The sequence below is a fragment of the Myxine glutinosa genome, chromosome 9 (genome assembly GCF_964187855.1).
Source record: "Myxine glutinosa chromosome 9, kmMyxGlut1.1, whole genome shotgun sequence".
NCBI classification, from domain to species: Eukaryota; Metazoa; Chordata; class Myxini; order Myxiniformes; family Myxinidae; genus Myxine; species Myxine glutinosa.
Genome location: NC_136269.1, coordinates 69,838,040 through 69,853,427, shown reverse-complemented (window position 1 = coordinate 69,853,427; position 15,388 = coordinate 69,838,040). Strand labels below are relative to the sequence as shown.

Below are 15,388 nucleotides of genomic sequence, written 5' to 3'. Positions count from 1 at the left end.
ACACGTTGCATTCGTTCTTCGTGCCTAGTGTTTGTGTCCTTTATGACAACCTTAAAAACAGTAATTTTCCTGTTTGGAATGATTTTCAATTTTGTTTGACTGCCAGACAGTAAGAAAATCACCCGTGTCCAAAGGAAGCGGTTCAGTTTGACATTTTTAATCTAATGAATAAAATTCGTCGGATATAGGTCTGTCTGTTCGCGTTGCAAGGACTGCTGGGCGGACAACCAACAAATTTGGCACACAGACAAAGTCCGACCCAGGGATTGTTCTAAGGGTATTTTCATCCAACATATCAGCCTTTAAAGACCCTTGAGACCCCTGAAACCCTTAAGATTCCTTAAACCCAGAAAACTCCAAAGATGTTTTCAACCCTCAAGACCCCAAAACTAAAGACCCCATAGACCCTTTAAGACCCATAAGACCTTAGAAGACTAATGAGACCTGTTTACTCATTGGCATCGCCTCATCTCACTATTTTAAATAAACCCTCCTGCCCCCCACCTCACCAGCTCTCTTAAACCCCCCCCCCCCCACCCCCCTTGCGGTTCGCCTGCCTGCCTGCCCCTTCTCACTTCTCAGTCCTCCACCCCCCTCCCCAAGCTCTTCCACACCTCCCACCCTCCCCCCCCTCCTCCTCCCCCCTCTTCCCCCCCCCCCCCTCCTCCCGAGCAACACCGTGTCCTCCTGCTAGTATGAAATAGGCAAAGCCTAAGAACGAACAAAACCCTTAAGAATTACCCTATATAACCCTTCCGAATTACCCTTTGGGATAACCCTTTATAATCCATTATAATTACCCTTTATAATTGAACACGGTGGGTTAGAAAGGTTCTTAATTTTTGACGGACGGACAAAGCCAAATATTGAATCGGCTTCACTGCTTAAAAATCCTCGAGCTCCTCTCTGCGCATGTGCGATCGGTACGAATTCAGAGTCAAAGTACTGCAAAACTACAATTTGGTTTTCCGATTCATGATCCGATTTGTGTTCAAAATACAACATTAAATTTAAATCAAGTTGTTCCAGGATCATCAACTGACGTTTATAGACAGGCAGACGGACAGACGTGAACCATGAAGGTGCTTAACCCTGCTTTTTATTTCGGGGTAATAATGTTTTACAAACGCCTGAGGATTAAGAGTTTGAACTATTCCAGTTGAAACCGCTGTTAAATTGGCAAACTGGTGTAAAATGTATTACCACCCCACCCCCCCCCCCCCACCCCCCACACCTAAAACTGTCAATAGGTAAAGTACTGCCATCGTGTAAACAGAAACTCACCAGTGAGAGTTGAGATGGCTTCAACACCACCATTGTAGACTGTAGCATTGGCTTCCACAGTGGTCCACAACGTCTGTACATAATTGGTGACCTGGAGGTAACCACAGGTAGCCAGTGCCCACCACACCGACCATAGAAGCAGCGATTTGTTCGTGTAACAATTTAAAAAGTCTCTCCAGAGCTGTAAAAAAACCACCATAGGTGACACCACTGCTGAACCTGGTAAGGGATTTAAAGGAAGCTCAACAAACTCAGCGGGTTCAAATTCGTTTGGAATGTCTGAGACATCGACTGACAAATTGCTCGGACACGTATTTTTCGGAGAATGAATATCATTGTCAATTGAGGCTTGTCCGTTGCTCATTTTTTTCTCAACAATGTTCGCGGTCAAATCCCGATGGAAGAACATGCTGTGTTGCGGTGTGGGAAGTAACCAGGATGTGAGAAAGGCAATGGACACACATGTCATGGAGATGATATTGAGAACGAAATAAGACACTCCAGCTGCTGACACGAGTATCTGTCCAATAACTGAGCCAGCAGTGTATCCAATCAGAGTTGCGCTGCGGCACTGGCCGGTCACCAGCTGATATTTTGTGGAAGGGACCACACTGTAGATGTACGAATAGTAGGCAACCTCTGTCGCGCTGCTCAGGCCAAAGGCAAATTCCACAGCCTGCATGGCCATGATGCCTTGTGCGAAGAGCAACAAAAGGTATGTCACAATAAAGGCAATGCCTTGAAGCACAACCAGTGGCTTGTAGTGCAAGTAGTCAGTGGCAAGGAAAACTGGGAACAGCAGCACCAGATAGGAATATGTCCACACAGGGAACATTTGGTTGTTTACCTGCAAGGCAAGCACACCAAAAAGCATTCTTACATAAACAAAATGACAATAATTGTCCTTCCACCAACTTTACAGCACCCTGCCCCTCCATCCCACCAACCATCATGCTTTATACCTTCATTCCCTAAACCACCCGCCCTCCACCCCCGCCCGGGTCTGCATACTCAGACAATGATACCGTACACAATGTACAAGTTATAAGGGGGGGGGGGGGCGGTCAAAGGGATAGCATGACCAGAATTGTGAGAATTGAGCACTTCTCATCTCAAAATGGCCAATTTGATCATGGTATCCAACAGCCTCTCTAAACCACTCATACTGACCCGTTATCGCACCGACCCATTTTAAAACCGAAGGCAGATGGGGTGGAATGTGCGTTTCTGGTGCCTCAAAATGAGATAGCTCCATGCAGGTGGGGCTCACCTATGAGGATGACAACTCTGATTCCAAAACCGGGCAGGTGGGGCTCGTTAGTGTTGGACGTCGACACCTAAAATAAGAAAAACTAGTTTAATGACCCCCAATTTTGGACATAACAGCTTGTGTCTTCCCCAACTGCCATCAGATAAGGTTGGCAATGGCCCAGAAGGTCCCACAACGCACATCTAACAAGTGGGGAGGGCGATGTGGCAGGCCTTAGGAGCTGGGAGCCTTTAGATTGAACTCTGCACGTAGGCAGCATGTGATGGGCATCTGTTTTCTGAAGATCAGCAGTTACACAAGTTCCTGCCAAGTGACCAGGCAGCCCTGCTTAGGGATGCACTGCCTGCCCCAAACCAAAGATGCCCCCAATAAAAGGAGGGGTAAACAAAGCCTGGTCAATTCAACCTAACTGACATGCCACAGCCAGTGGGTCTCCATCTCTGTGACCAAAACCGAAGACTTACACTAGCATCGTGGAATATCCAGACGTTGTGAGCTCTAATTGCAAAAGAGCTGGGAAGATACAAAGTGGACATTGCAGCACTCTCAGAAACACGCTTTGAAGGACGGGGACAACTTCAAGATAATGACTTCACATTATTTTGGCATAGAAGGCCTCCTGATGTGTCGTGAAGCTGGTGTTGGGTTTGCAATTGCAAAACATCACCTGTAGACCCAAGGAACTTCCCAAGGGCATATCAGATCGGATTACGACACCAAGCTTAGGCTCAATGACTCCCGTTTTGTTACCCTAGTCAGCATTTACTCCTGCGATGACCAAGCCAGATGAAGGTACAAAAAAGTACAGATACATTCAAAGCACACCGCCCCAATGCCAAATAAATAAATATCCTTTGGCGCCCGGATATATCGCCGTGCAGCTCATAGAGACTGTATTTGGAGGGAGAGGTGCACAATAATTGATTGGTTAATTGCATAATTAAAATCAATAAATGAAAATCATAAAATATTTTCTTAATCAATTCGCTAATAGCATACCTAAACCACCAGTGCTTCAACTGAAGCTGTAACTTTTTGAAAATTAATTAAATAAGTCATTGATCGAAAAAAATTAATATTTGATTAAATCCATAAATAATTAATCGATTAATCAATAAATCTAAAATATCCTTTAGAGCCACATCACTTGGTCACCATCATGGCGAAATATTAGCTTCCAAGCTCAAAACGTGACTCAGATATTGCCCAGATGAGAAAGAAAATAAGTAAATGATTAATAATTAAAATAAATAATAATCATAAAATAATTAAATAATTTATCAATTGGCTAATTTAATACATAAACCACCACCGTTTCATCCGAATCTGTAACTTGAAAAAAAACGAATTAAGTCATTAATCAAATAATTAAATAATTAATCGATTAATTGATTAATCAATAAATCAAAAATACCCTTCACAGCCAAATCACTTGGTCATTGTCATGTCCAAATATCAGCTTCCGAGCTCAAAAGGTGCCTGAGATGTTGCCCAGAAGAGAGAAAATAAATAAGTCATAGGAAATCGATAATCAAGTAATTGATCAATTAATTAATTAATCAAAAAACAAAAAAATTCCGTTTTTGCCAAAACACTCTGTTGTGTTGAAATTTGAGCTTCCTAGCTCAAAGGATGGCTGAGATATCGCCCGGATAAACAAACAATCAAACACTCAATCAAACAACCAACCAGAGTGAAAACCGAGTACTCCCTTTCAGCGTGCGTCATTGCCGGGCCCCCTTCGGTGCCCAGCAATGACCATGCAGCGCCTGGAGATGGCAAAGGAAAGGTGCGGTGTGCAATAAGTTCTTAATTAATTGATAATAATTAAGTAATTGATCAATTAATTAATCGAAAAACAAAAAATACCATTTTTAACAAAGTACTTACTCACTATTGTGCCGAAATTTTAGCTTCCTAGATAAAAGGATGGCTGAGGTATCGCCCGGACAAGCAAACAAAAACAAGAAGACGTCATGCGGAGCACGATACTTGCAAAATCCGCCCCGCCCCCCCCCCCCCCCTCCAAGAAAAAAAATTCCATCGATACAGCAAATTGTCCATTTCATCAAGATTAAAATTGACAATCTCGATCAAAGCTCGGGTCAATAGGAAGAAAAGTGACGATTTTTTTTAGATGAAAAATGATGATTTTGGAAGGTTGACCTTGAGTTGACCGTTGACCTCAAAAATAGTTGATTTCCCTATTTAGTGACAATGTGCAAATGCTGTTCAATTTTCAAGCCAATCAGATGAACATTGACGGCTCAGATGAAAATTGATGATTTTTAAAATTTGACCTTGAGTTGACCTTTGACCTTTTGACCTCAAACATAGTTCATTTCCCCATTTAGTGACAATATACAAATGCTATTTAATTTTCAAGTCAATCGGATTTAAAATGGCGATTTTAGAAATTTGACCTCCAGATGACCTTTGACGTAAAAATGAATAGGCTTCTGAATTGGGATGACCTATACAACTTGGTAAAGTTTTGTGATGATCGGTTTAGAATTGTGACCTGTAGGCTGGTGACAATCAGACAGACAAACAAACAGATGGAACCACAAACGCAACCGACCAATATACTTGAAAAATCTTCGATTTTGCAAGTAACAAGAAAACAAGAAAACAACCGGAGTGAAAACTGAGCACTCCCTTTCAGGACGTGTCATTGCAGGGCCCCCTTCGGTGCCTGGCAATGACGTCATGCAGTGCCTGGCAATGACGTCATGCAGTGCCTGCAGATGCCATAGGAAAGGAGCGGTGCACAACAAACAAGAAAACAACCGGAGTGAAAACTGAGTACTCCCTTTCAACACACATCATTGCCGGGCCCCCTTCGGTGCCTGGCAATGACGTCATGCAGCACCTGGAGATGCAATAAGAAAGGAGCGGTGTGCAACAATTATATGAAACTCTTGACCATGTCATTCATAATGTCCCTTTATCAGGAAAGCTCGTTAACCTGGGGGACTTCAATGCACACATTGGCAATGGGCATCAGTCCTGGTGTTGAATGGTTGGGAAGTTTGGTTTCCCGACAAAAAAACAAACGTGAATTTTGAGCTGTTACTAAAGAAATGCAGAGAACATTATGCGGCAGTTACTAACATTTTCTTCAGTACTTCCCCAAAGCTCGCTGTGCACCTGGCAGCACCCACACAAAGTGCATCGACTGGATTACATTATTGTGTGGAGGCATGACCTTGCAGAAGTCGGTACAACTCGGGTCTTGAGGTGAAAAATGCACGACACATAAAATAGACCAGTGGCGGGGAGCCGAAAAGTGCTCTAAAAATGGACATCAGCCCGACTGGAGGAATAACAAGGTGAAAGTGGTATCAAGTTGAAGCTTAGGCTCTCTCGTTTCCATTAATGATGTTGTACTTTGCAAAACAGCTGCACAACCTGTTCCTTTAATCACTTTTCTGCCCTAAACTCACCTGAAAATAGTACCGACACGAACCTTCAAATTGTTTGATTCAAGCGAGGAGAAATCACAATAAAGCCACATATACTGCTGTTTTCCTGTCGAAAATACTATGTCAGGTTCACTATGTTTTTTCGTTCAAAATCATGGTAGATTAGCAAACCTATACATTTTTGGAAACGTTATTACATGGAAAATCTGAAAATCAGTTTACATTTTCCCAATTCCGACCAATCCCATTCGACCAATTCGACCATTCGACCATTCGCTTCGATCGACCATTCGACCAATTCGATTTGCCAATCAATTTGACCGACCTTTGCTTGTGTGGAACGGACTGTGAAAACGATGCGGACTATATTGTCGGATACGACATACAGGACAGTGGTGACGAACTCTAAATGGCATATTCTGTAATCGTGTATGTTTGATGCCATTGACTGCCTGTGTATACGTAGTGTGTTCAAAAAGTATCCGACCTTTATTTTTCGTGCATAAAAAAAAAGAAGCTAGGGAGGCATTGATTGGTGCACGTATGTAGGCGATCCTAATGCGCACGCGTGAATTTTTTCCCACCTGCAGAAGCTCAAGCTGTCATTCGACGGCAGACCGCCGATGAGTGAGGACATGTAAGCGAGCGCCGTCGGATTTTCGTTTTTGACAAAATGACGGAAAAACTTGAACAACGCTACTGCATCAAATTTTGTGTTTTTTGGCCTCGGGGATGTTGGATGCTTCCATTGTGATGACTGCAACTTGGTTTCTGGGTCGTACCCATAAACCCAGGACTCATCGCCAGTGATCACTGTGTTGAGGAAGCTGGGATCGCTGTTCACAGTCTCCAGCATGTCCTGTGCGATCTCCAAACGGAGTTGCTTCTGCTCAATCGTTAGCAGCTTTGGTACGAACTTCACTGAGATTCTCCTGAAGCCCAAATCCTCCTTCATAATGGAATGAACGGTGTTGAATCTTGCGGATCGTTTCCACTTGGAAATCGCCAAGCTTTACACAAAATTTGATGCAGTAGCGTTGTTCAAGTTTTTCCGTCATTTTGTCAAAAACGAAAATCCGACGGCGCTCACTTACATGTCCTCACTCATCGGCGGTCTGCCGTCGAATGACAGCTTCTGCAGGTGGGAAAAAATTCACGCGTGCGCATTAGGATCACCTACATACGTGCACCAATCAACGCCTCCCTAGCTTCTTTTTTTTTTATGCACGAAAAATAAAGGTTGGATACTTTTTGAACACAGTAGTATTTTGTCATTGACTGCCTGTGTAGATGTGAAGTTATACCGACTGCATGTGTATATATGATTTTGCTGACTGCCTGTGTATGTTTGGTGACATGAATTATTGTGACACATTTTGATGTTATTAACTGCCTGTACAAAATGATAACATGTATTTGATTATGCAACTTATCGCGAATATAAAGACAGTATTTTGCAATTCAAAACCTTTGATTCGTGTCTTACCATTCCCCATAGCACTAATTTGATACTTTCATTGGATTCCTTGTCCCTGAAAATATAGGTTTAGTATATTTTTTAAAGTTTTTAGGGTAATTAGAGGCAGAAATAGAACAAAATATGTATTTTACAGTGGCCATTTTGAAAATCCAAAATGGCCGCCATACAGGTATCTCTCCAAATGTAAACATTGCTTTTTAGTTTCCTTATGCTATAACCTTTCCAAAAATGTATAGGTTTGCTAATCTACCATGATTTTGAACGAAATATAATTTATTGACATAGTGAACCTGACTATATGTAGAAGTATTCTGTGGCTGTTTTGGGGCTGCATTTATTATCAGGGGGTCAGCCATCCCCCCAAAATATCACATTTTGGCCCTTTTTTCAGATTTTTTTGTGTGAGAGTTTCCTTCCTGATTAGCTGTTCAAAGGTATAACAACGTGGATGTTGACTTCAAATGGTGTCACTGTTGTCTACTTTCTAGAAAAATCAGGCTTGGTATAAAGTTGTAACAATTACCATGACTTTCACTTTATATTTCCAAAATAACAAAACACCACGGTTGCACACATTTCATCACTTTTTGACTTTTTAAAAATCGATCGTCTCATTACACAACTTTGGCTTGCATTTCTGAGTTTTATGCACTTTGATGATGCATTTCTCCTATTATGTAGTTGTGCTGGGTCTATGGGGTCTTTGTGGGCGTTTTCAGAGCAGGCTGTGGGGAGGTGGCATCATACCTTGAAAGTGGCGAGCTCGATTACCAAAACATCATTTTCGTCTTCATCCTCATAATCTTGCAATATCGTGACAGTGTTTAGACAGTTGTTGCAGTTGCATATTTCTATGCATTTCAGGCCAGCCAAGACACAAGGACATTTCCTACCAACAGTGCAGTCTGTATCCTTACAGTATGGGTGGGTCAAGTCACGTAGTCCCCTTGGGGCTGACTCCTTCAGACTTCTCACACAATGCAAATCTTCATCATACGTGACCCAACCATATTCAGTGGGATCCCCTTGTCCTGGGCTTTGCAATGTGACTACTGCACCAGATTATAGTCTGGAACTTGGCTCTCAGAGCATGTTGCAAGAAGGCATCATCAGTGGGTGGAAGGGATGACACGGGATTGTCATTCGAGGTTGCCATCCTAAAGCGCAGTTCATCCAGGGTATCATATGATTTACCTTTGATACTTTTCCCATAAATCAAGAGGAGGAAGTCTCCAGCAGCAGCAAACCCAGCCTCCTTATCTGGACAGTGAAATTCTGCCAATCCCATCAGAGTATCCTGGTGTTTTTGGAGGAAGTCTCCAGCAGCGCACTTCCCGAGTTTGAAGAAACCACTGGTTGAGTCACAGCCTGTAAAGGGCATGTGCAGTTGGTAGGATGGAACACTGCTGCTTCCCAATTGCCCAAGCAATTTTTGATACTGGAATGAACCGCTCCCGGGTGACAAACTTTCCTGAGTGACCAGAGTGCATGTATACGTCATTGCTCAATTCCCCTCTACTTTGGTAGTACAGCAAAATAACTAGGACATCCGTATCATCACATCTGACAATGGTACAGGGAAAGGATGACGAATGTGGGGCATGCAAGATCATCCTGGTATCTGTCTCATCATGGCTTGAGAAAAGCTCCTCCAAATCTCTGGTTGGAGGTTATCTACATAAGTTATCTCTTATTATGTAGATATGTATGATATCTTTTGTATGATAAGTTATCTCTCACAACTTCTCGATTGGGATGACCTCCAGCAATGACAAGTTTCCTTTCTTGAGGACTTCTCTCTGGGGCTTTTTCCTCTATGTACTTGCTCAAAAAGTGAATGAGGGCTGCTTTGTTCTGTCCTGACTTGAGAACCCGCCTGTAGTTGAGAAATTGTCTGTTTCCCATGATCCTGTGAGAGGGACCATCAGCACCTACATCCATTGTTGAGACAGCAGAAGCAGCACATTTGATGTCGATTGTTGAGACAGCATTGTTGAGACAGACCGCAGACTTGCCTTTCCAATGGAAGATGCCCATTAATAAATCACCAAGACTGGCATGTTCACACGAGGTAATCCCACAAGGTTCAAAGATCACTCACTGATGGGGATGATCATGGAGGTCGGGTAGAACATCCCATTCACAGGCCTTTCACGGGCTCACTTTGCCAGGAGTTTTGCAGTACAGGCTGCAAGATCAACTTTTGAGGTGAGTTGATGAGAAACTTCTCCAAATCTTTTGTTGTGCAGAGGTACACCACTTTCTCAAGTATTTTCGGACTATTTTAGAAGCTGAGTAATTTTAGGTAACAATCCTTATCTAGCACGCATGATATATGTCGCTGGCCCAATGACCATTGTTGCTAGTGGTTTCTGTGCATGCTCGCTGAGCATTCTGGGGTGGATTATTCTGGAGTATCCGGAAAGACAACAGAAGTTTCTTCGTTACCCCACTCACTTTGACACAGGAAGAAGCATACACCAAAATAGTGTTAGATACAGTTGAGCTGTTGCATACTCACTCAAGGACAATTATACGACATCGTCACACAGTATGGGTCACATTAATGGAGAAGTGCACATCCATACTGGTCACTCTGGGAATACAGTAAATCAGGAAAGATACACCCCTGTACACCACATTGAAAAAGCACAACAAAAAAGTATGTCAGTGCCTACCAGTCTAGCACTCACTGACTAGGTAACAATGTGACACCAACGTAACAACAATGTGACAAAGGTGTGACACCAACGAGTGCATTGCACAAGAATGCAAAGAAGATGGCTTCTTCTTTTTTTTATACAAGATCGAGGCTCATGAAAGAGCGAACATCAATCACAAAAAAAGACAAAGGGACACACAAAACATACAATAAAGGGAGCGGGAGACAAGACTGGGGAGAGAGAGGGAAGCCCACAAGGACAACAGCAGAGAACAGGGACAACGGAAGATCTGTGGGGGCGGGAGGACTTGGGGGGGGGGTGGGGGGAAGGGGGGAAGACTTGGGGGTGGGGAGAGGACTTGGGAGGGGGGGGGAGCGGCATGGGAAGGCAGAGGGGGGGGGGGGTGGCAAAGGTATAAAACACATGGACACTGCCAGAACTTCCAGGCAAGAAAGAAGTCGGGATAAAAAAAAAGGTGGATCTGGGGTGAATTCACTGGGGTAGAGGAGACCAAGGTTTTGGATGGGGGAAGACAAGAGATGGTGGTGAACAGCTGTTTTAAAGACCTGGAAGGAGTGGGATTGGAGAGTGAGATAGTTTGTTCCAGAGGCGGGAGTAAAGAGGAATGAATAAGTGAAGGTGAGCAGAGAGTCTTGATTTTGGCAATTTCACCAGAAGAGCGTTACTGGCAGATCTTGTGCGACCTGTATGAATATTTGGGGGACAGAGCAAAGATAAAGCTGGGGGACCTAGGCCAGATAAGAGTCGGTAGAAGACAGAAAGACCACCTACCTACCTGCGGTGAGCAAGTGAGTGAAAGGCCCTCGGAGTTAGCTTCATCGCGGAAGATTCCAATGATTCTGAAAGCTTTGGTTTCAACAGCGTGAAGCCGAGCTAGGTGTGAGGCAGGAGCACTGGCCCAGAGGGGAGAACAGTATTCCATTGAGCTGCGGATGAAAGCCTTGTATGTGGTGAGGAGCTCAGGTGTGCCAAGGAAGGACTTCGCACGACGGAGGATGCCCAGTCGGTGACTGGCTTTGGAGGCCAGATTGGAAATGTGGTTTTCCCAGGAAAGATCATGGCAGATAGTGAGACCCAAAAGCTTGAGTGACAGAACTTCTTGGAGAGTATTGTTCAGAAAGTAGATGGGAGGGTTGTCCTGTCGGTCTTTTCGGAGAGACATAGTAAGAGTGTGAGATTTGTCAGGATTGAAAGACATGTTCCACTTGTTTGACCAGTCTGATTTTATCCAGGTCTGCAGAGAGTGAGGAGGCTGCAGACTGCCGATCTGAGGGATGAGGAACGGAGCGACAGAGTGGAGTCATCAGCAAAGAGATAGAGAGGATTTTCAAGAGTCAGAGAGATCATTGATGAAGACCAGAAAAAGCACAAGACCCAGAACACTGATTAGTCTGTAGGTTGATTGATTGAGAGGTTGAGAAGGCCCATTGGTCTGTAGTTGCAAGGATCTGTTTTTGCACATTTTTTGTGAAAAGCGGTGATGTTGGCTGATTTCCAAGCTGATGGCAGATGACCTTGAGTAAAAGAGAGGGTGAAGAGAACAGAGAAAGGGAGTGAAAGAGCGGCAGAGCAGGATTTTAGGACCCGTGGGCTGATGCCGTCTGGTCCAGTTGCAGAATCAGACTTTACCACATTTTGACTCCACATGATTTGTCTGAACTCTAGAAGCAATACTGACCTCGACTATAACATTTGTCCTCTTTAACAAAATGTCCAAACAATGCCGCACACTCAGTGATTTATGCTATGTCATGGCGTCCAAATGAAAAGGCAGCAGCCATGCTTCCGCCAACTGCATTCTCAGGCATGCTTCAGACATAGAATTGGTGACAACGCCATATTCCAAATCTAGACGGAAGGATCTAGTGGGACATGGTTAGAGGAGGGGAGACAATATAATCCTTGAACATAGCGTGTACGAGGAGCAGTGTGTGCACCTGTCCAAGTGATAGATATCACCATCTGATCTGTAGTGACAAAATGCAGCATCTAGGAGGTGCCCGTGCCTCTTGGCTGGACTTCTCTTTATGAAATAATGTACAAGTAGCAGACAAAGAATGGAAACACCTGGGTAAAAGAGGGATACCAAGCAAAGGCTTCTACAGAGATGTGGCCCATGTGTTAATTCAGCAAATACCATCCCAGCATGCTTAGGGTCATGTATAAAAATGCTGCACAGGTCACCCAATGATTTGATAAGGCCTTCTCAGTCACCAGGTCTGAACCCAATGGAGCATTTATGGGATTGTCTGGAATGACGCCCGAGATAGCGTTTTCCAACTCCATCAAACAGGTGAGTTGATTAACTTTCTCGTGGAAGAACGGCACTTCCTGCAGAATTCCAGATGCTGGTGGAGTCTATGCCATGGCACATAGAGGCTGTCCGAACGTGGTGGCCCAACGCCCTATTAAGTGACTTTACATTGGCAATTCTATATTTTTGTCCACTACCTGTATATGTTCCAACTGTCAAAATACCTCATTACAGAACCCGGAAGACCGATGGTGAAGTGTCAAAATATGTGTGTAAATAAGTAATGATGTCATAATTATGTAATTATGTCAAAATAAATAAGTGTGTAAATAAGTGTCAAAATACATGCTACACGCTTGCAAGAAACGTCACCATGAGAAAAGTGAAAAAAGAACTTCCACAAGAGGTCCATATTTCGTGAGGACTTCGTACCCCAATACGTGAATTGCTTTGACTGAGTGCCGTAAAGATAGGATTTTTGGGTTAAGTACACAGGAGTTAAAATACAGTACGTGTATGAAAAATGACTGACTGCAATTTTCAGTTTACGAGAGTCGTAATATGGTGTGCAGTATTTGAACGGTGAAAGAAGATTTAATTTTGTCAAATCAAATTTTCCTTTAAAACGAGTAGTGGGTGGGATAATGTTTCCCTTTTATCTGGATAATGTACAAGTATCATCACTGCTTTTTTCCAATGGAATGTATCATCCTTTTCCTGGATGCTTCGGGATAATGTTGACGAATTTCCCTTTGTTGTACCATGCTGTTTACAGAGCGTTGGCACTGCCGAAGCAGTTTCTAGGCAAACGTGTAGGTGGTTTGCCATTGCCTGCCCAGCATCGGTTTTTTGTTGTCACAATTCCCAAGCCAATGTTGTCAACTTTTGAAGACATTATACAATAAAGTGAATTCTTATTTTGAAGAGGTGCCTTTCACTGACAATGCAAGGAATTTACCGTTGGTATATGCACAAAACAAACATCATCAGCATGCAGGAAATCTAACAGCAGCATTTACTATAAATGGATGAGGTGTGTGTGTCTGTGTCCGTCTGTGATACTTTGTGTCTATTAATTACGTAGGTTTATTAATTAATTACGTACCATTGAAATGTACTTTTTAACTCTTTGGACTGCTGAGACCCCTTCAAAGTTGGAAGACCATTCAAGTCCTCCAAGATCCTTAAGACCCCTAAAGACCCAGAGGACCCAAAAGTCCCCAAAGACCCAAACATCCCAGAGAACCCAAAAGTCCCCAAAAGCTCTTGAGAACCCAAAAGACGCAGATGACCAAAAAGTCCACGAGGAACCAAAAGACCCAGAAGACCCAAAATACCCTAAACTCCGAGGACCCAAAAGACCCAAACATCAGAGAACACAAAAGTCCCCAAATGTTCGAGGACCCAAAAAGACGCAGAAGACCAAAAAGTCCACGAGGAACCAAAAGTTCCAGAACACCCAAAAATCCAGAAGGCCCCGACGACCCAAAATAACCTAAACTCCCCGAGGACCCAAAAGACCCTAACGTCCCAGCGAACCCAAAAGTTCCCGAAGACCCAAAAGACCAAAACGTCCCAGAGAACCCAAAAGTTAGAGGACCCAAAAGACCCAGGTGACCAAAAAGTCCAAGAGGAACCAAACGACCCAGAAGACCCAAAAATCCAGAAGGCCCAAAAGGCCCCTAGGATCCAAAGGACCCAAAAGACTCCGAAGACTCAAAAGTCGAACCGAACCTGCACTGGACAGCTCACAGGTGAGGGGACTACCTGTGCACTCACAAGGTGCCAAAGACACCTGTCGGATTCAGGTTCAAATCCCAACCTCACTCTCTAACAATATCGTTTCACTTCCACCAACGTCCTTGTGATTACAAGTAGAGGGCAATCGGCGTTACGAACCTCCTCCAGCGTGAGGTTCTTGTCCGGGCCGACCAAGTATGGAGTCAGGTAGGGCTCGGATGGCCGTGTGGAACAGAAGAAGCCATAAACACACAAAATCACGGTGGGGTACTTCCAGCTGGATCGCCAGTCGGCCAAAGACATGTTGAGGCCAAAGTTCTGAATGGTGAGGTCAAAGTACACCGTGGGGAATGGCGGTTGGGAAAACTCAGAAAAACGTCATAAACGCAATCGCTCGAGGTGACACGAGCAAACGGAGAATAATTAAAGCGACTAACAGCTGAAAGACTGCACCTGCACAGGCGGGACCGCAGAAAGACCTGGCGAGCCACTCACAACCTACATATATATATACGACGTCGTGACACTTCTGTACCGGTACAATAGTTTAGCATTACAACTGATTATATTATCGCCAATTAAAATTTCCTGCAAAAACACGTGACAGCATGCAAATTATTTCCGCAATTCAGTCTCCACCCCTTTTCGCCTATTGGCTGCTTACCAGGGGGCTTGTGCAGCTCCCTCAGCGCAGATTGGCTTGGCACTTGGCAGGCAATTACGATTGCTCCCGGACACGAAACTTCCGGTCACACAGCCACAGGCTGTTGTTGTTGTTTTTTTCAATAAAAAACCAGTGTACATCCTGTAACAAAATACAGTGAATAGACTCTTAATATGTAAAAGGATAATATAAATCTGTGAATTTCCAATAATGAATGTGGAGCGTCGGCACCGAATTCCTGCACGACCTCCTTATCGGCTTTTCTCATGACGTCATAAGCGGTTGAATTTGCTTCATCGACGATTGGACGATCTTTAGTTGTGTCGAAACTCTAGAATAGAAGCTGTGGCAGTAAGTTAAAGTACAACTACAGAGTCCTTTGTTTTAAGAGTGCAGTAAGGCAAGGATCTTTCACTCAGAGGGTCCCCTTTGATATATTTCTCGCACACGAAGCGAAAGGGGGTTAAATGTCCACGCACACATTTTTTTTTTACGTGAGTTTATTGATTTAAAGCAATAAACAAAGAACTGAACATGGATTTTAGTTCTAATAATTTTGTGAGGTGTTCCAGTCAAAAAGCGAACCC

The 15,388-nt window shown here is 43.7% G+C and overlaps 1 protein-coding gene across 3 annotated transcripts in view; it reads right to left on the bottom strand.

Moving 5' to 3' along the window:
* The window catches only part of SLC19A2 (solute carrier family 19 member 2), a 55,268-nt gene extending 40,326 nt beyond the window's left edge, over window positions 1-14,942 (bottom strand). Inside the window, exons 1-3 of one of the 3 annotated variants that reach the window (XM_068129011.2) lie at window positions 14,802-14,875; window positions 14,297-14,455; window positions 1,285-2,131 (exon numbers count right to left, since the gene is read on the bottom strand). In XM_068129011.2, coding sequence (XP_067985112.2) covers window positions 1,285-2,131; window positions 14,297-14,440 — 991 coding nt within the window. In that variant the 5' untranslated portion in view covers window positions 14,441-14,455; window positions 14,802-14,875. The other 2 variants (XM_068129010.2, XM_068129013.2) reach the window with 2 other exon arrangements.
* Between the last annotated feature and the right edge of the window lie 446 nt (window positions 14,943-15,388).